Raw genomic sequence first — 21411 nt, forward strand, 5'->3', positions numbered from 1 at the left:
GGGGGAGGCAGAGAGATCCCCTTTGTGAGACCTATACCTTTTTTGGTGCTAAGCAAAAGGTTCTTCCCTGGCTGTCCAGGGGATGGACTATTGATCAGCCAGGCTCTGCAAGCAGAGCTGGAAAGCTGCTGCCTCATGTGCATCAGAAAACCGGGGAGCTTCCCTGTCTGAGCAATGCCAGGGTGTCCCAGCAGAGCAGAGGGCTGCTGCGCTTTCCAGCCCTGTGATAGGTCATGAGCAAATGTCTCAGAAGAGGTATCTGCATGTTGAATCTACCATGGCAGCCTGTGACATGACTAGTAGACAGTCCACACCTAAGCATCCACATCCCTTGGATTTTTGAGAATCAAAGTGCTCCTAAGGGCAAGCTTTTGGATTTGATCCATTGTGTGCTCTGGAGAGTTACTTCAGAGTATGTTCTTCATACAAAGACAGAATGCTCAGGGGAGACCTTATCACCACATTCCAGTAGTTGCAGGGTGGCTACAAAGAAGATAGAGACTCTCTTTTTATAAGGAGGCACATGGAGAAGATGAGGAGTCACCAATACAAGTTACTCTTGAGGAGATTCTGATTAGACACACGAGGGCAATTCTTCCACTAGAACCATCTCCTCAGGACAGTGGTGAGGTCCCCCACTTTGGGCACTTCTAAGATTCAGCTGACCAGGGAGCTGGGCCATCTTGTCTAGATGGTGCTCTTCCTAAGAAGGGCTGGATCAGATGGTCTTTGAGGTCCCTTCCAGCAGGATAGTCTTTGATTAGCAAGCGTCTCATTGCTGGTGAGAGGTTATTACTTGATCTGCAGGTGAGAGTGCTTGTCTTCTGACTGATTTCTGCTAGCAGACTCATTTCTGTGCTTGTCTGCTCTTTGTTCCTCTAACACCTCCTTGTCTGCATTCTACTTGCATGTCCTACCAGCCCTGCTCACCTCCTTGCATGGTGTCTTGTGCCTGTGTGAAGTCCCACATATCCACCTCACAGGGTTGTACTGAGTGTCCAAGCCAGGACCTGTTCCTCCAAGAGCTGTGATAGCTGGTCCTGGTTTGAATTTCAAGTCAAGCATAGCAAGCAGCATCTTTTCAAGCTGCAGCTGGCTCAGCCCGTGCTGAGCTTTCAGCCTTGACTCTGCCTCTCCACGGTGTGCTTGGCTTCTCAACCTTGACACTGCAGTTGGGCTAACGTAACGTGCAGGCTGTGCTGTATTGTGCTGTGCTGCCGCTCTTGTGAGACGCGAACTGTGTCTGCAGAAATGTCAGTGTGCAGAGACCAGCTGAAGTACGAGGGGCAATCCACTGGGATAAAGACTCCCACAGAAATGGGGCCATGAGGCAGAAGTGAGGAGTAAGCCAAAGAAGAAGCTGGGAAGGGGAACCTTGTGTCAAGGCTTTCCTTAGAGCAAGCTGAATGAGCTCAGGCATGGGGGCTGCCTGTCTCCTTTAGCTGCTCATTTCCCTTTTTATGTTAGCTACTGGTAACTTAAGCTAGCAGCTACCATTCAGGATTTGACTTGAGAGAAGCACTGGTGGGCATGGAAGAAACCAAACGATTTCCTAAGTCTAAAATCAGCCTCTAGAGGAAGGCATGGAGTCCAGAATTCCAGCAAGGCAAGGGTTGGAAGGGACCTCTGGAGATCATCCAGTCCAACCCCCCTGCTAAAGCAAGGTCACCCACAGCAGCTTGCTCAGAATCATAGTGTCCAGGTGGGTCTGGAATCTCTGCAGAGACAGAGACAGCCTCTCTGAGCAGCCTGTTCCAGGGCTCCAGCGCCCTCACACCAAAGAAGGTTCTCTCTGTTCAGATGGAACCTCCTGGGTTTGTTTGACCTGTTGCCTCTTGTGTTGCTGGACAAGTCAAGGGAGGAAGAAGGAGTATCAGGGAACACTGAGGAAGAGGAAGGAGGAAAGATTCGAGAGCCAAGCTGTGTGCTGTGCTGAGCAGGACTCTAGAGTTTGGGTGGCTTGGCTGGGGAGGGGGAAAGGCAAGAAACTGAAGGGCAGTGGCTTGTTCCCAGGACCTGGAGGCAGAAGAGGGTTTTCAGAAGCAGTTTGTTGTGTTTCTTTGAAGAGTGGCCCAGGGTGCAGAACCTGAGCTCTAGAAGGGCAGCAGTGGACTTGGATTTGGGGAGCACAAAGTTGACTTTTGCCATGTGACTTGGTTGTGTTTTCTCTTTGGGGTCATTTCACTTAAGGCCTGTCTGGTATTTGATCCCCTCCTATGGCAATTTCTCTCCCTCCAAATGCCATATTTATCCCAAAGCAGGAAAATGGCATGCTGCTCCCAATGAGCCAGGATTAGCCACGTGTCCTAATACACTTCAGCCCTGGATAAATGTTGAACAGCAAATTGCTTTGAGGGATTAGTAATTGGATAGTGAGCCTTTTGCTTTTAGGTGAGTTGTTTGAAATGGAGACTCTGGTCTCTCTCTGGCTCTCTGTGGACAGGTTTCCAGTGACCCAGGCTGAGCAGACAAAGCTGTAAGCATAGAGACCAAGTCCCACCTTCTTAGCTCTGCTTACTCTCTCTGAACAGAGGTGGAAGAGCACAGTGGAGTGGGGGAGCTGAGGGGTGTCTTTGTTCTTTCCCTGACCTTTGAGTGCTGGAGGAGGTTGAGAGCTGTGGAAATGAATGCAGAACACAGCCCTTGGCAGCTGCCCTTGGCAGATACTTGGGTGGTCCCAGGGAAGGGGTGAATGCTTCGTGAGGTGACTGTCCTGTCAGAGGTGGATGCACAGGTTTAATTGCACACATCAACCGAGGCAGATGAATGAAGCAGAAGGGTTAATTGCTCTGTTTTGGAATGATTTTTCAGCCTGGCAGCAAGACCTGTTCTAGAAGTGAGGTACAGAGCTCTTGAAAAGCAGCAGCTTTGCTTGGAGATAGCTTTTGCTGCCGCTACCACCGCAGTGGTATTTGAGCACATGCTGTTGCAGAGAGGTAGGAAAGAGCAAAGCAGATGATGGCATTTCTCTTTCCTTCTGTCACTCACAGCTCTAACACACATGCACAGGCTGCAGTTAGTCCAATACACCAGGCTCCTTTCAGCTTTCTTATTATCCCAAACTTTCCCCCTGTACTCAGCACTGGTGAGGCCACACCTGGAGTACTGGGTTCAGTTTTGGACCCCTCTCTCCAAGAAGGACATTGAGGGGCTGGAGTGGCTTCAGAAAAGGGCAATGGATTTGGTGAAGGATCTGGAGAACAGGTCTGGTGAGAAGCAGCTGAGTGAACTTGGGTTGTTCAGCCTGGAGAAAACGAGGCTGAGTGGTCTCTGCAAATCCCTGAAAGCAGGTTGGAACCAAGTGGGGGTTATAGAATCAACCAGGTTGGAAGAGAACTCCAAGCTCATCCAGCCCAACCTAGAACCCAGCCCTGGCCAGTCAACCAGACCATGGCACTAAGTGCCTCAGCCAGGCTTTTCTCAAACACCTCCAGGCACGGTGCCTCCACCACCTCCCTGGACAGCCCATTCCAATGCCAATCACTCTCTCTGCCAACAACTTCCTCCTAACATCCATCCTGAACCTGCCCTGGCACAACTCGAGACTCTATCCCTTTGTTCTGTTGCTGGTTGCCTGGCAGAAGAGCCCAAGCCCACCTGGCTACAACCTCCCTTCAGGTAGTTGTGGACAGCAATGAGGTCTGCCCTGAGCCTCCTCTGCTGCAGGCTGCACACCCCCAGCTCCCTCAGCCTCTCCTCACAGGGCTGTGCTTCAGGCCCCTCCCCAGCCTCGTCGCCCTTCTCCAAACACCTTCCAGCACCTCAACATCTCTCTTGAATTGAGGAGCCCAGAACTGGACACAGCCCTCAAGGTGTGGCCTGACCAGTGCTGAGCACAGAGGCAGAATAACCTCCCTTGTCCTACTGGCCACACTGTTCCTGGTCAGGGCCATGATGCCATTGTTTGGTCTCTTCTCCCAAAGAGAAAGTGATAGGACAAGAGGAAATGTCCTCAAGCTGCACCATGGGAGGTTTAGGCTGGACATTAGAAGAAACTTCTTCACTGAGCCACAGAACCACAGGAACAGGCTGCCCAGGGAGGTGGTCGAATGTTGTAGAGGTTGAAAGAGGTAGAGATGTGGTGCTGGGGGATGTGGTTTAGCACCAGACTTGCAGGAGTTAGAGAACAGTTGGACTGGGTGAGCTTAAAGGTGTTTTCCAACCAATCCCAGTTTATGATTCTACAGTTACCCCCAAACCAGAACCGATCCCATGTACAGGACTGGGCATGTTCTTTCCAGTTATTGATTAATTCCTAGACCTTGTGGGAAAGAGTTAAAGGTCTTTGCTGACAGAGATGGAGCAAAGCGACTCCCAGAAGCAGAAGTGTAGAAGAAAACTCCTTTATACCCTGTTGTACTATAAAGGCATTGTACTCTTCAATTATCCTCAGCCTACCTGATAGGTCTCCAAGACTTTTAGCAACTGATGACCTCTAATGTAAGATCTGTGGCTGCCAGGAAGTCTTTGGAGCTGGGCGGTATCTGCAGCGAGCTGGCAGAGAGAGAACAAAGTGTGACCACAGCGGGGAGAGCAGCCTGGCAGCCAGGAGCAGCAGCTGCCAGCGGCATCCTTCCAGCAGCCCTTCTGCTCTCCAGCAAAAGTGGGCGTTGTGGAGGACTCCAGCAGAAGCCTTGCTCCAGGGGATCTGTTTTGTTGCAACTCTTGTCTTATCTGGAATGAAAATCCACAACTTTGAAGCTTCCCAGTGCACGGTTCTTAAATGGTTAGGTTGGCTCTTTTATTTTGGGAAACCTGGCTTGAATGTCTTTGGAGTATTAGGTAGGAATGCAGGTAATCCCCTTGCTTTGATGCAGAATATCTCGAGATTTGTAGCATCTACAATTTCGTTGACATTTGGAGTCAGAAACCACAGAGGAGAGAGGGGCATCGCAGGTGCTTAATCTCATTGTCCAACAGGTTATTCTGAAGCACCTGCTGAAGAGCAGGCACCGACATTCATCTGCCTTTTAAGAGGCATTTACTGCTCGAGAGGTTCTGGGAAGTGTTATCTGAAAGATCCTGACCTCCTCTGTAGGCTTCTAGCGGGAGTCTTGGTTGATTAAACTCCACTGCAAAGACCAAAGAGCCCTTTTCCTGCTTTGCTGTTTAAATGAGGCAACTCTTACTTTAAGATACCAGACTCCCCAGTGGATCTGGGGAAAGCTGCTGTGCAGAGGCGGGGGAAAAAGCAGTGCTCATGAGAAGAAGTGATTTTAACGTGAGTAGTTGATAACCTCTGCCTATTTTTTTCACATGCACAGGCAATGTGTGTGTGTGTTTGTTTGTTTTCCACCTGTAGAAATGCATTTGTTGGGTTGGCAGTCTGGAGGAAGCTGTAGTTAGAAGGAACTTTCAACATCTGATGGAAAATGCAAGCTGAAATGCGGTTTGCCTGCAAAAGCTTCTGTAACCCTGTGGATTTTATGTGGTTTTATCACATGATGCTTGCCTAGCCGAGGACATTGTTGTTTGTGTCAGAGATAAAATGCAATCCTAGTTCACGAGTTCCTGCTGCAGTCATATGATGATCATTCACATGTTCCAGCCATTGTGTACTGTGCTCTGGCCATTAGCAGATCTGCGCATTGCATGAGTTCAGCCTCCTCACCGCCCTGGCGTAACCAGAGCAGCCTTCTGTGGCAGGCTCTGTGGCAGCGAAGCCCAGGACTCAGCAGCTGCTGGCTGCTTCCTTCCCCTCTTGCCACAAAATTCGTGGTCTGTCTGCACGTTTTTCCTTGAGACTTTCTGCGGCAGCAGCTCTCTGGTAGGAGCAGCAGTGCAGGCTGCTGCATGGTGCTCGATAATCCCTGTGCTCTTCTGCTGCTTTGCTAAATCTTGCCCACCCTTGGGGCCAAGTAAAAGTCACCTGCCCCAACGGTGGGCAAGCTGTAGCCAAAGAAAACCCAACCAAACCCAGAAAGTAAGGCACCCAGCTTAGGACAAAGGCATGGGAATCACAGAGTTGTTCGGGTTGGAAAAGACCTCCAAGATCACCGAGTCCAGTCATCAGCCCAACACCACCGTGGCCATTAAACCATGTCCCCAAGTGCCACGGCCACACCTTTCTTGAATACCTCCAGGGGTAGTGTCTCCGTCACCTCCCCGGGCAGCTTGTTCCAATGCCTGAGCACTCATGCAGGAAAGAAATTGTTCCTAATCTCCGACTTAAATCTCCCCTAGTGCAATTTGAGGCCACTTCCTCTCAGTTTATCATCTGATAGTAGTGAGAAGAGACCAACCCCCACCTGGATCCATCCTCCTTTCAGGGAGTTGTAGAGAGCAATGAGGTCTCTCCTCAGCCTCCTCCAGACTAAACAATCCCAGATCCCTCAGCTATTCCTTGTGAAACTGGTTCTCTAGATCCCATCTTGTCCCTCATGAAAATCCCACCCCAGCAGTGTGGGCAGTCATTGCTCATTATTGAGCAGAGTGATGAAGTTACCACCCTGAGCCTTGGATATTTCACACTTCCATGCCTTTTCCCTTTTGTTGTCATAGCTATTAAAGCTTGAGCCTTGCTTGAATGAAGGGGCAGCTCGTGGTGTGAACCTGTGAGTCCAGAGACGAAGCCGTGACACACAACAGTGCTTCTACATTTCCATCTGCCCCTTGAACCTTGCTTCCAGCAGGGTTTGCCTCCAGCTTGCTCTGACTGGTTGGGTGCTTGTGTAGGAAATGGTAGTGGAGGAAGTCCTAGGGCAGAGTTAGTATGTAAATTTGAGCAGTGTGAGGCTATTTCTGTCTGCTGGTGCTGCCTGCCCACCAGCAGATGTAAATAAAGCCAACCTTGCGTGGGTGTGCTGGAGTGTAACGAGTCTATGAAAAACACAGCAGCAGCTGGAGGTGAGGAGGGTTTGCCTGATGCTGGTGTGAACAGCATTAAGTGAGGTGGATGCTGGGACTCACAAAGGAAATCACTAATGGCTTTGAACAGCCAGGAGAACCGTGGTGGAGCATCTCCTGTGGCAGTGGTTGGTAACACTGCGTGGGTAGGGTGGATACAGATCCTATCCATCCTGTAGGTCAGTTCCAGCTCCACCTGAGCCCTTCTAACTCTTATTTTTTCCACATTTGGTGTCCAAATCTCTATCAGAACTCACCCCTTGGACCATTTCTCCATCACTTTGTGAAGCTTTCCTAGCTTCTCTGTTACACTGAGTCTGTTTTTCAGCTATGTCCATTTTCAGCCTCACAATTCCCTCATGCTGAGAAGAAAAGGAGCATGTCACCTCTGTGCCACTCTGTAGAAGGACTAGGGGATATAGACACTGCATAAAAATAGTGTCTTTTCTCTCCACTTACCCTTGTAGCAGGAATCTCTCCTGAATTCTTGCTCCATTATTCCCAGTCAGTGTTTGTTCCTATATATCAGGGACTGCTCCTTAGCATGAGCTGCCTGACATGGTCACTCTGGATGCCTGTGTCCATCACACTGCTCTGTCACCTCTGCCCTACTGGGCAAAGGGAGCAAGATGAGGACAGCTGGAGCCTAATTTGCCATCCTTCCTTTAAACACTTTGGTGTACCATCCTTTCTCTTAGTCCTGCCTCTAGAACAGCCATTTCTGCAGCGTCAGAGGTGGATGAGGACTTAGGAAAATGTGGTTGGAGTGATCAGTTAGCTTCTGGCTAACTGGACATAAGCCAGCTGAGCCTTCTTTGGTACAACCAGGCTGTGGGAGAGATGAATAAATACTGTGTGGCCTGTTTTCCTGGAGCACAAGCCCTGCAGCTGTTAGAACAGCTCACCCAGACAGGTAAGTGCAGTGCTGCTAAGCTGTGATTTCAGGCTGGGGGTCTTACTGTGTCACCTGTTTCATCTGTGTTTCAGAAACTCTGCAGCGATGCTCAGGTGAGAGTGTTTGGGAAATGCTGCCAACTGAAGCCTGGAGGAGACAGCTCTTCCTCCTTGGATAGTTCAATCAATTCCTCCTCCTCCTTCTCTGACCCAAAAGAGCAATGCCCAAAGTACCAGGTGAGTCACTCTTCACTTTTTTTTTTTGCATAACTCATGTCAAATACAAGGTGAGGTACCGAATGTTTTAAAATGCTTGAACCCAGAGGCAGGTTTCAATCAAAATCAGACTTTGGTTCTGACTCAGAAATGTTTCCTTCTGTAGCTTTGGGTTTGAACAAGTTAAAAACCAACCAGGTGGTTCTCTCAGGATGGGTGTTGAAGGGCAGTGATTTCTGCAGGGCATTTGCTCTGTCTTGTGACCTGGGTGGTAACACTGGTTTGGTGCGATCCAGCTCAGCACAACCATCTCATCTTGGTACAGGTTAGGTGTTTTATTGTACTCTGTTGCTAAATGCCAGGGAAAGAAGAGAGAAATGTGAGTCTGTGTCCCAGCTTTATGACAAGGGATTCAGTGCACTTGAGTTACGTTTTACATAAGAGAGTTTGGCCATGAGAGTAGCTGAAGTCATCTGACACGGATATATTTCTGTCATCTCTCCTTCCATGGATCACAAGTGTTTTATATTAAGCCACCCTAAAATAGAACTAAGCCCTTCCACTCTTTGTAATGAAGTAATTGTGTGTTTGAGGGAGCTGCTGTCTCCACAACCTGCTCTGAAGTGCAGTACTACTGATACCTTGATCTGCCGTAGACAGGAGCGGAGAAGCTCTCGGAGCTGACTTCCCCGCTGTCAGCCCTTGCTGTATTTGGCAAGCTGTGTATTCTTGTTTTCTCCTCCTCATCACACTCTTTTCCACAGCTTTAGTAAGGTGGCTGAGGATCTGTTTTCCATTCCTCCCTTCCTGGAAGGGCATTTAGCTGTGGTTCTGAAAGGAAGAGACATTTCTGTCAGCAGCTTCCTTCCAGCACAAAATAACCTCCTTCGTGCATTGTGTGACCAAGAAGAATGATGATGCCCCCTACTATCCAGAAATTGTCTCTCCCACTGGGCAGGCTCTGTGCAAACAATGCTCTACATTATTCATGGAAATGAATTTTAATGGTTGGCATGACAGTGGGTTTTAAAGCTGTGGGAAGCTTTCCCTTTTATGTCCCCATTTCCACACGTGTATCACTCAGCCATCCAGAGAAGGGCCATGAGAATGATCAAAGGCTTGGAAGAGCTGCCCTAGGAAGAAAGGCTGAGAGAGAACTTGTGTTTGTTCAGCCTCGAGAAGAGAAAGCTTAGGGGAGATCTCATTACCATGTGCCAGAACATAGAGGGAGGCTGCCAAGACATAAAGGGTGCTCCCTTGTTGCAAGGAGTCCTGTGGAAAAGAGAAGAGGTGTTGGGGACAAGTTACTGCTGGGGATATTCTGAAGAATCCAGAAGATGTTTCCCCATGAGGAATCATCTCCCAGGGGAAGCTGTGGATTGCCTTACACTGGCCAGTTACAAGACTGGGCTTTGACAGGGTGCTGAACCATCTCATTTCAATTGCACTATCACCTAGAAGGGTTGGACCAGATGATCTTTGAAGTCCCTTCCAACCTGGCATTCTGTGGTTCTGTGAAATGATGTGTGGCTGCATGACTAGCTCAGAAAGCAGGCAAGAAACTCTCAGCTTACCCTGTGGAAGATGAAGTTTCTTGGTGTAAACCCTTTGCTGTGTTCCCCATGCTCCTTCCAGGCTTCCCCAGCAAGCCAGCAGAGCTCCATAAATACACAAGTTCTTTATCACACCATAACATTTTGTAGCATCTGTGCAGAAGAGCCAGGGTAAGTTTGCTCAGACACCGCTCAGCCTGGCGTTCCCTGACTTCTGACTGCTGTATCTGATCACCTCAGAAGTTACTGAAGGTGTTTGAGATGTTCACAGGTTCTTTTGTTTGGCTTTTAAAGCTACACAATGGAAGTCCAAATAATACAGTGCTACAGGACCTCTAACAATACTTCTTTACATTTCCTTGTTTAAACCCACTGACTTGATGATCTTAGAGGCCTTTTCCAACCTTAATGATCCTATGATTCTATATAGGACTAACTTTGAATTGCAAGGTGAAATAAAGGATGTTGTTCAGGTGTCCATATCTTTAATTCTATCCTATCAAGAGCCCTCCCAAATGTGATTAGGATCCATTAAGATAAAGCTGAACACGGTTCTAAGTAGGAAAGGGTTCTTTCCAGAGAGGGTGGTGAGACAATGGAACAGGTTGCCCAGGGAGGTTGTGGATGCTCCCTCCCTGGAGGTGTTCAAGGCCAGGTTGGATGAGGCCTTGAGCAATCTGTGCTAGTGAGAGCTGTCCCTGTGTATGGCAGGGGGTTGGAACTAGATGATCCCTGAGGTCCCTTCCAACCTAAACCATTCTATGATTTACACATTAGGCCACCAGTGTTAGCTCTGTACCTGCTTGTCAGTGCAGCCAGGACTGTACATCTCTCTGATTGACTAATGGTGACATTTGACATTGCTTTCTGTGCTGCCTTTTTAACTTCCACCCCTACTCAGCTCTTGACAGGACAACAGGTAACTGTAAGTGGAATATTAAGTGCTTTAAATAGATTCAGAAATGTGATTTCCAACTCATGCAAATGTTGCCACCTCTAATACGCTGAAGGCCACTAACAAACACTCGTGGGTGTTTTATGATCAGTTTTTATGTCAGCTTGCAAATGTCACCTAGGGTATTGGTTTGAGTCCAAGCTGTCAATGCCTCAGGTTCTGCCCTTTTTGCCAGATGCAACTTGGCTATTTGAGGTTTTAATATTTAACCCCTTTCCTCAGTTGATTGCACTCTACTTTGGTCTCGAGTGGTCTTTATTTTGCAGTGTTAAAGACCCAAAGAGTTGAGCTCTAACAGCATTTCCTTATTAAATGCATTTCCTTGGTAAGTGCAGTACAGCATCACAGAATGGCTGGGGCTGGAAGGGACCTGTGGAGATCGTTGAGTCCAACCCCCCTGCCAAGGCAGATTTGCCTAGATGAGGTCACACAGGAGCACATCCAGGCAGGTTTCGAATGTCACCAGAGATGGAGACTCCAGTGCCTCCCTGGGCAGCCTATTCCAGTCCTCTGTCACCCTTTAATTTAAAGAAGTTTCTCCTCATGTTCAGAAGGAACTTCTTATGTGCCAGTTTGTGCCTGTTACTCCTCGTCCTGTCATGGGACACCGCTGGAAAAAAGCCTGATCCCATCCTCTTGACACCTACTCTAAGCATTGCTCAGCTCTGATGAGACTCCCCTCAGCCTTCTCCAGACTAAACCCCCCAAGTCTCTCAGTCTTTCCTCATAAGAGATGTATTAAATATGTACCTCTTCTGTTATGCATGGTAGCAGTGCTGCTATTAAGAGCAGACAAATTGCAGGCTGGGAGAGTCCAAGGGTGCATCTCACCACGCTCTTTGCCGTCAGCACAGCTTGTCTCTGCCTTCCAGAGGAAAGGGAAACCCCTGTAATTAAATCTGAAGGCAGCTGGTTTTCACTTGCTTTTTTTAATCTGCTTGCTTGACAAAGAAAATCAATATTTGATCTTACAGTGTTTTTTTCCTCAGCTTTTAGAATCAGATTTTCCCACCAGCAGAAAGTCGGAGCCCAAAGCAGGAGTCAAGGACTTGACATTCATCCAGAATGAGTCCTTCAGCTGGAGATCTGCAGCAGATTTCAAAAGAACAGCCCTAACATTTGGCTGTAGTAATTTGCAGCGTCCTTAATGCAGGATTTCACGATGCTGCCAGACCTATCATTTCCTAGCACCATTAAGGTCTGTGCTCATGTTTCCTTGGAGCTGCTGGGTCATCCTAACTGCTGGTGAAGTCTGGTTTTTCCAGTGCTGCCTCCAGGGTGAATCCCTGGGAGGGGAAGGTGGGAATGCCTCTGAGACCCAGCTCATGATCAGATTTTGCCCTGTCATATGAACACTAACAAACCTGGCAATTGGATCCTCACTGTGGTGTCTCCTCTTAGTCATCCCTTCTCCTCCTTGCACTGATAGCAGATTCCAGAGGTTAATCTTGTGGCTGTTAAAGTGCCATCGTCTTAATTGAGAGTGCTTGAGAAGAGCTAAAAACTGAGAAGTGTTAGAAGTACTTTGCCTTTTGGCTGATTAGCATTTCCTTGTTCCTGCCCCCGTTCTGCAGGCTAGCTGAGCTGAAACACCGAGTGACCGTTTTCACACCACTGCTTACTCCTGGTGTGGACACTCTGTCCTTGCTGGTGCTCTGAGCTCACTGGCTGCTGCTGCCCAGAGGCCTGACAGATCTCTATATTCTGGGTTCCTCCATTCAAGAGAGACAGGGAACTGCTGGGGAGGGTCCAGTGGAGGCTACCAGGAGGGGCCTGGAGCAGCTCTGTGAGGAGGAAAGGCTGAGAGCCTGGAGAAGAGCAGCCCCAGAGGGCATCTGATCAATCAGATCAGCAAGAGCTAAAGGGTGAGGGACAAGAGGATGGGACCAGACTCTTCTTAATGGTGCTCAGTGACAGGACAAAGGGCAATAGGCAAAAACTGGAACCCAGGAGGTTCCATCTGAACAGGAGGAGAAATTTCTTTGTTGTGAGGGTGCTGGAGCCCTGAGGCAGGCTGCCCGGAGAGGTGGAACCTCCTCAGAAGAGATTCCAAACTCACCTGGACATTGTGACTCTGGGCAAGCTGCTGTGGGTGACTGCCTTAGCAGCAGAGTTGGACTGGATGATCACCAGAATCCCCTTCCAACCACCACCATGTGATACTCCAAACCTGTGCATGAATCTGGTTGAGGATCCTGGTTGTTCAGAGCTTGAATAAGGAAGATGGAGATACAACACTTAGCTTTTACCAAGCACAAGGATGTTTCTGGGGCTGCTTTCAGGGACCTTTTGGAAGGATTACTCCAAGAGAGTGTTATGAGTTACCATGCACCTCTTACACAGTACCCAGATACCTCACCTATGAGCCATCTGAACTCTGTGAGTGATCAGGATATTGTGAATGATGCACAAATGGAGAGCAGAGCCAGCACTGATAACTCTGCTAGCCTAGAGGTGAAACAGCCCTGGGTAATGGCACAGTAATCTCAGAGACTGGAATAATACCAATAAGATGACTGTCAGCTGAGCAGTCATCTGCAGTTGATTGCCCTTTAATTTTAGGCCTTTGTCTGCAGTATTTGGTCCAGCCTGTGCTGCAGCTCCCTGATGTTCCTGCTTACTTAGCCAGTGTGCCTCACAGCAAGCTCTCACCACCCAGGGAGCAGGAACTGCACAAGCTGAAGCCTGGCTTCGCAGTGCTACAGCTCTTGGTTGGTGCCATCACAGCAACACCAGGGACACATGCATCAAACAGAAAATAGCCATCCACGGATAAGTTAGGCTAGGGAAGAGGAGGCTGACAAGAACAGACTTGCTTGTTCCCTACAGCTCCCTGAAAGGAGGCAAGGATTGGTCTCTTCTCCCTGGTGTCAGGTAATAGGATGAGAAGAAATGTCCTGAAATGGTGCCAGAAGAGGTTTCAGTTGGACATTGAAAACAATTTCTTCCCAAGCCAAACTTAAAAACTACAGGTCTGAGCTCTGGCCTCGGTGTGTGAGCAGCAGGCCCCAGTGGAAGCAGTAAGACACAGTAAGAGTGGTCAGGCATTGGCACAGGCTGCCCTGGATGAAGTGAGTGGTTTAGCTCACAGCCATAAGAAGATGACTTTCTGTGCCAGCATTCTCTGTAGCAAACTGGTCAGTGCAGCATGTGCAGATGCTTTGCAGGTTTCTCCTTTAAAGAAAGACCATTTTCCTTAGTTGCATGTTGCCTGAATAGAAATTGTGCTTCTAAAGTGCTTTAAAACAAATGTTGGGTTGGGGGTTCTTTTCAGGGCTCTCGATGCTCCTCAGATGCTAACATGCTGGGAGAGATGATGTTTGGCTCTGTGGCCATGAGCTACAAGGGCTCCACTTTGAAAATTCACCAGATTCGGTAAGACTAAGTTTCTTTTTTACTGCTGGTCTCTTCAGAAGGCTTCCTCCCTAGTGCTGATGTGTAATGAAGTGAATGCCACAAGTGCAGAGCCAAAGGAATTTCTGGCTTTGCTTTCGAGTTGTTCTGAGGTCACTTTTTGACCCCAAAGGCTGTTATCTCATATATAGGTCTTTGAAATCTGGAGGGCAGGGAAATGGGAAGCAAAGCCTGTCTTGACACTGTGTGGCTGCCTGACCCCATCTCTCTTGTCCTCCAGCTCGCCTCCTCAGCTCATGCTCAGCAAGGTTTTCACAGCTCGCACTGGAAGCAGCATCTATGGAAGTCTGAACACGTGAGTCCAGTACAAATTGTGTCTGTTGCACACAAGCAGATGAGTGAAAGAACACAGAAGGCTTTTTTTTTTTGGGGGGGGACCCTTCAGATTCTTCTTCTAGAAAAAGAATTTCTTCTTCCCCAGTCTGTTACATCCTGTCACCGGTGTCCTCACCTTTACCTTGCAGTTGTCTTCACCTCACTTTGCTCTAAGTGAATGAATGAAGCATTCCTTAAACACTGGAATGATGGGGCTTGGTATTGTAAGGTACAAAAGTACCTGCTACTACCAAAGGAGAAGAGATGAAGAGTGGTGTTGGGGAGCTGAGTTGTAAAATGGTTTGGGTCAGAAAGGACCTTGACGATCATCCAGTCTAAGATGAAGAAAAAGATTTTACCAAACCATCTGGCTTCAGAGGGTTCAATGTTTTGTTTCCTGTGTTAATTAACCTGAGAATGGGGCTTAGGCTCTGAAAGCTTTGTCCAGTGGATGCCTGTGTTCTTCTCTTGTCCTCTTAGGCTGTCATGAAGTAACAGTGTCCTCTACTGAAATGCTAATCAGTGCTTGTGTTGTGTGTTCTGTGTTGTAGGTTGCAGGACAGTCTTGAGTTCATTAATCAAGACAGCAACACGTTAAAGCCTGACCACAGTACAATTATGAATGGACTCCTTGGGAATATAGGTAATTACAAAGAGATTTTATTTCCTGGTATCTTTAACTGTCTAACAATAGAATCTGGAATAGGAAAGTCTTCTAAAGAGAGCCAAAGGAAGAAATTAAAGCTAAAGACAGAATCACTGAGTGACTTGAGATGGAAGGGACCTTAAAGATCATCCAGTTCCAACCTCCATACCATGGGCAGGGACACTTCCCACTAGACCAGGTTGCTCAAGGCCCTATCCAGCCTGGCTTTGAGGACTTCCTCAGTTGGAGGAATCTGGGCAATCTGCTCTGGGCAGCCTGTTCCAGTACTTCACCAGCCTCACAGGGAAGAATGTCTTCCAGAAGTTGTAAGAACTTATTCTCTGTTAAATGTTTTCTGAATTTATTAAGTCAGAAAAGGTAAAGATGGGGTCTGGTTAACATTCAGTGTTCCTTTCAGACCTCAGTTGTGATCTTTTGCAGTGCATGACTGAATAAGAGAGGGGAACTCGCTTCATCTGTTTATAGGGTTTTGCAATAGTGTGCACTTGGCAAAAGCTTTCTGTATCACAGAATCCCAGGATGCCAGGTTGGAGGGGACTCCAAGGTTTAGATGTATCACCAGCCTGATCTAAACTGCAAGTTCACATTCAGGCAATGCAGCTGTCAGGTGTGGACTCAGCATGGTTTAGGTGTAGTCAGGACCAAACATTCATCTGTGTCCCAGCTCTGTCACAAGGGTGACTCTTCCCCAGAGCACAGAAAAGATCCCAGCCCCAAGAGTTGGCCAGGAGGTGTGGGCACATGGGTGCCAGGGTGTGCAACGAGGTGTGATGGGATCACCTGCTAGCTGAGGGTACTGAACCCTGCGTGGCAGTCGATCTGCTTGAGTTTTCAGTGGGTTCAGCAGTGTTTGTTTACAGTTCCCATTTGAGCACTGCAGGAACCGTGGGTAAAGGAGGTAACCAAGTTAATCTGTAACTGCTGCATTTCTGAGCTCAGCAGCAAAGCTTGCTCCTGACTCCCTGGCTCTCACCAGCCCATGACAGGAGGCAGCTCTATGTGTTTTGGTTGGGAACTATTTACAAGCTGCTTTTTTCAGATATGCTGCTTTAAACAGAAAGGAAGGGGGGCGGGGAAAGGCAACACTGGTCACGTCCTTCCCCTTAATGAGTGGAGACCTACGAGTGCAGCCTCCATGTTTTCTCTAATCAGCAAACTTGGAGCAAGCAGTAGCTTCAAATTCAGGAGAGGGACTGGCAATTAACTCATTAAAAATACACTTTGCCTTGCTCTCTGTAGAATAAATTCACTTTTTCACTGGTATATCTATGAGAATGGGTTGGGTTGGAAAAGACCTTAAAGAACATCTAGTTCCAACCCCCCTGTGCCATGGACCGGGTTGCTTCCTGGACCAGGTTGCTTCCTGGACCAGGTTGCCTCCTAGACCAGGTTGCTCAAGGCTCCATCCAACCTGGCTTTGGACACTTCCAGGCTTGGAGCCTCCACAACTTCTCTGGGCCACCTATCCTAGTGTTTCAACACCATGGGAAGGAATTTCTTCTGATGTTTAATCTGAATCCATCTTCTTCCATTTTGAGTCCAGTATTCCTTTTAAAATGGACTGCTGAGACTGCTAGCATTTGTTTTCTATCTGATCCAGCCACGAATCTGTTCTTAAAACAACCACTTCAGCCTGTAATTTTCTGTTGGTCCTCCTAAGATGAATTGCTGCCTACCTTCCCCAGCATCCCTCCCTGTCATCTCCAGCAACAGTGTTCCTCAGCCACGCCAGCAGTGTGGATATTAAAACCAACATTGTACTCCCTGATGAATCTCCTGTTTGTGATCAAGTTGGGCGCTGAGCCTGCATAAATGAATCATTTTTCAGCTTGGAGAGAACCCCCATCCTTGTATGGGAAACAGTGTAAAGCTGGGTCTGTGATTTCAGCTCTGCAAACATGCTTTAGTCCAGCCCTGAGCCCTAACCCGGAATCAACCTTCTCGTTACGTGCAAGAGCTCTTCTGCATCCGTTAGTCTGCATTTACGTTGGCTTATGTCTTCTCCTCCCTGCCCTGGCCCCCTCCCTCCAGACTGTTCTGCTTTACTAACCTCATTCTTTCATGTGTATTTTGCATTTTGCCATGTAGGTCTTTCACAGCTTTGCAGCCCTAGGCGGGCATTCTCAGAGCAAGGTCCGCTCCGCCTGATCCGGAGCGCCTCTTTCTTTGCAGGTTTGCAGTGTGCTGTGTGCTGTGTGGTTAGTCTAGCTGGTGTGACAGCACTTGGGTGGGTTTGTAGTTCAGCCCTGGAAATAAGATTTTTAACCTTTTTTCCCTACAAACACAAAGTGAGGAGTGCTGTCTGCTCTTCCACCTTTGGGCTACTTGCTTTAAATCCCCCGAGGACAGCAAGCATTTTAATAGTCCTCTTTGGAGTCGGTTGTGTTGCTTTGGAAACATGTCCTTATTGGAACTGACTGAATGGTGGGTTTCATATTTCTGGAGGTCTGTTGGGTTGGAAAAGCCTTTTGAGTCCAACCATTTTCTAAGTTAACCTAGGCTGGTGCTAAAGTATATCCCTCTGCACCACGTCTCAGCCTCTGTTAAACACCACCAGAGGTGAGGATTCAACCACTTCTCTGGGCAGCCTGGTGCTAAAGCATATCCCTCTGCACCATATTCCTGCCTCTGTTGAACACCACCAGAGGTGATGATTCAACCACTTCTCTGGGCAGCCTGGTGCTAAAGCATATCCCTCTGCACCATATTCCTGCCTCTGTTAAACACCACCAGAGGTGATGATTCAACCACTTCTCTGGGCAGCCTGGTGCTAAAGCATATCCCTCTGCACCACATTCCTGCCTCTGTTAAACACCACCAGAGGTGAGGATTCAACCACTTCTCTGGGCAGCCTGTTCCAGTCTTTGAGAACCCTTACAGTGAAGAAGGTTCTTCTAATGTCAAATCATCCCAGCACAGAAAGCTTTAGGTTGGAAAGGAACCATTAAAGGTCATCTAGTCCAACCTCCCTGCAGTCAGCAGGGACATCTTCAACTGGATCAAGTTGCTCAGAGCCCAGTCCAACCTGACCTGGAATGGTTCAAGGGATGAAGCATCTCCCACCTCCTGCCCAGTCTGGCCCAGAGGTCTCACCACCCTCAGTGCAAGAGTACTTTAACATTTCATTTTCTAGTATTTCAATCTATTTCAATCTGGACTCATTCCAACCAAACTGCAAAGTAAAGCTACTGTAGGTTGATTTAAAATGAACGTTCCTCGCTGAGTCTTATTTCCACGGCTGAGTAGCTTTGATTTCACACACAGATTTAGAGAATCTATCACATTTAAAGGGTACTGAGCCTGAGACAATTCTGATCTTGTGTCTATGCAGACTGTGAATCTGGACAGCTTACAGCTTAGCTGAACAACCAACACGCTGCTCACAATTTTCTCTCAAGACAGCGTGGTAAAATCCCTTTAAAATCAGATAGATAACATCTGAGCAATCTGGTATATGCACAGTACTGGGCTTTGGTGGTGTTGGGTTCTTTTTGGCCTATACACTGAGTACTACCAATGTGACCAGAATCCTTTTTGGGTATGGCAAAATAACCTGTGCAAAGAGACAAAAGGCACTGGGCTTAGTTTGTGCTAAGAGCCATGGGCTTGAGAAAAAGCACACAGGAGCTTTTCAGAGGAGCGTTTTGGCTTGTTCAGCTAAGCAGCCTTTCTTGGTGATGGCCTTGTGCAGTGCTGTTGATCTGAATTAATGAGCATGTTTTTGTTTCATTAATTACATGGAGATCTGCAAACAGGAAAGGAACTGTATATTCCCCTGCTAATTGGTATGCCTTGTTTTACAGTTCACAGCAACCCTATGGATATGCCTGGAAGGGAGCAGAATGAGGACAGAGACAGCGGTATAGCAAGATCTGGTAATGTCAGTTCGTGTGTTTAACCCTGTAGACTCCAAAAGGCACAGAATGGTTTAGGTTGGGAGAGACCTTTTAAAGGTCATCTGCAGCTAGAGTTGGTTGCTCAGAGCCTCAAACAGCCAGACCTGGAATGATTCCACCTCTTGGAGAAGCCTGGGCCAGAGGCTCATCACCTCCCCTGGAAAAAAATTTCTTCTTTCCTTCTCTCCAGTCTACATCTTTCTCTTTTAGTTTAAACCCTTCACCCAATGTCCCATCACAACAGGCCCTGATGAAAACTGTCCCCATCTTTCTTTTTGGCCCTTTGAAGCACTGAAAGGCCATCTGAAGGTCTCCCTGGAGCATTCTCCTTTCCAGGCTGAACAACCCAAACTCTCTCAGCCTGGCCTTGTAGGCTCAGTAGTGTTTAGTAATGTTCACCACTGAGGTGTGTAGACATCATCAAATCATTTTTCCTGCACTGAAATGTGACTGTTCTGTTGTTTTTAGAGACATTAATGCACACCTGTGTGTAGGTACAGCTGCAGGTGTCAGGGGTATTGCATTAGGAACCTCACCAAGCTCATTCATTAGTGTGCTGCAAATAAGCCAAATGAAATACTGAAATGTTTGCAGCATTTCATAGAATCATAGAATCAACCAGGTTGGAAGAGACCTCCAAGATCATCCAGTCCAACCTAGCACCCAGCCCTAGCCAGTCATCTAGACCATGGCACTAAGTGCCTCATCCAGGCTTTTCTTGAACACCTCCAGGGATGGTGACTCCACCACCTCACTGGGCAGCCCATTCCAATGCAAATCACTCTCTCTCTGTGGAGAACTTCCTCCTAAAGGCCAAGTCAGACTAGGCTTTGTCACCATACTTGCTGTCATCTCCTTTCCAAATGGTAATGTTAAAACATGACTTTGTCTCCACAACAGCCCTCTCCTCCCCCTAAATTCAGGACACTGAGCACTTCAGGTTGGGATTGGAAAGGTTTGGCCACTTTGGAAAGGCTTGAGCACTTCAGACTAGGATTGGAAAGGTTTGGGCACTTCAAGTTAGGATGAGATTGGCTTGGGCATTTCAGGTTAGGATGGGAACGGCTTGGGCACTTCAAGTTAGGATGAGATTGACTTGGGCATTTCAGGTTAGGATGGGAACGGCTTGGGCACTTCAAGTTAGGATGAGATTGGCTTGGGCATTTCAGGTTAGGATGGGAACGGCTTGGGCACTTCAAGTTAGGATGAGATTGACTTGGGCATTTCAGGTTAGGATAGGAACGGCTTGGGCACTTCAGGTTAGGATGGGAAAGGTTGTTAAAGGCTGTGATTAATGTTACTCCTCTCCACAAAGAATCTCTTTCTAATAGATGAGGGCTGCTGTGCAAGGTACGTCGCCTGTCCCACCCTTGCAGTGCTTGTATAGCTTGTTAGTGGCATTACAAAGTGGTTGGGTCTAGATGAGAAACCCAGATAAGCAAAAGAGATGGCTCTTGAGAAGCAATCCCCATTTCTCTTGAGGGGCTTTGTTGAGTTGCTGGGGTTGTTTTCCAAATGCTTTCTTCTTCTGGAGAGATTGTATTTATTTAGTGCTGTTACTCTTCTTGCAGCATCTCTCAGCAGCCTGCTGATCACTCCATTTCCATCTCCGGGCTCCTCCTTTAACAAAAGCTGTGCTAGCAGCTACCAGCGGCGTTGGCGTCGCAGCCAGACGACCAGCTTGGAGAACGGAGTCTTCCCTCGATGGTGAGCTGGGGAAGGGTAAATGCTGGGTGCTGCCCATGAACTCCCCACCACTGTCAGCTCGACTCTGCTCTTGCAGGCGTACATCTGCTCTTGCTGTTGCTTCCTGCGGGGTATCTGCAGAGGTGTAAGCCAGGCTGTGCTTCCACGCCTGATCTTTTTTAGCATCTTGTTTTCTGCCTGGCATTCGTTTGTTTGCACTAAGTGGAAATCCTGCAGCCAAACAGAAACCTGGGGGCTGTACTCGGGAGGATGAGAAGCCCTAAAATCCTCCCCACAACCCAAGTTCTTGGCAGAGAAGGGAGAGAGCTAGAAAACCACGTTCTGATCCCCGCCAACGCTTGGAATCTGGTGCCAGCTTCTGTGACTGCAGGCTCAGCTAATGGTTGCCTGTGAAAAATTGGGAAGTGGCTGTTCTCAGAGGTGACACTTTGACAACACAGGCAAACTAAAGGTGTTTGTTGAAGCTAAATGTTCCAGAATTGCATCAGACAGGAAACCAAGGTACAACTTTAAGCAGTGGGTTACATTAACTTTCTGGTTTTTTTCCATGCTTCAAGGTCTATGGATGAAAGCTTTAACTTGTCAGATGACAGCTCTGGTCCTAGCCCAGGAATTGTCAGGAAGAAGAAGATAGCAATTGGAGTCATTTTTTCACTCTCCAGAGATGAAGATGAAAACAACAAGTTTAATGAGTTCTTCTTCTCACACTTCCCTCTTTTTGAGAGTCACATGAACAAATTGAAGAGTGCAATAGAACAGGTAAACACAGCCTCCTGATTCCTGCACTTGTATTGCTGCCTGGCCCCCTCAGCCCTGTCAGCTTTCATTCCTGACTCTTGTTACTCGCTTACCAAGGTGGGATCAGCTTGCTGCCGGGTGTTGGAACTGCACCAGAGGAGAGCTTTGCTCCTCAGCATCTCGGATGATGTTTCTTTTTGCTAGCAGAAG

At 47.9% G+C, this 21411-nt stretch overlaps 1 protein-coding gene across 4 annotated transcripts in view; it reads left to right on the forward strand.

The window, feature by feature from the left end:
* FNIP1 (folliculin interacting protein 1) overlaps positions 1-21411 on the forward strand; it is a 90231-nt gene that overhangs the window by 45180 nt on the left and 23640 nt on the right. For 3 of the 4 annotated variants that reach the window (XM_064161541.1, XM_064161543.1, XM_064161542.1), the window contains 8 exons: positions 7834-7977; positions 13739-13839; positions 14099-14173; positions 14745-14836; positions 16949-17032; positions 18664-18735; positions 20328-20463; positions 21021-21222. In XM_064161541.1, the coding sequence (XP_064017611.1) occupies positions 7834-7977; positions 13739-13839; positions 14099-14173; positions 14745-14836; positions 16949-17032; positions 18664-18735; positions 20328-20463; positions 21021-21222 (906 nt within the window). The remainder of the gene's footprint in view (positions 1-7833; positions 7978-13738; positions 13840-14098; positions 14174-14744; positions 14837-16948; positions 17033-18663; positions 18736-20327; positions 20464-21020; positions 21223-21411) is intronic. The other variant, XM_064161544.1, reaches the window with a different exon arrangement.

Source organism: Pogoniulus pusillus, chromosome 22 (genome assembly GCF_015220805.1).
Source record: "Pogoniulus pusillus isolate bPogPus1 chromosome 22, bPogPus1.pri, whole genome shotgun sequence".
NCBI lineage: Eukaryota > Metazoa > Chordata > Aves > Piciformes > Lybiidae > Pogoniulus > Pogoniulus pusillus.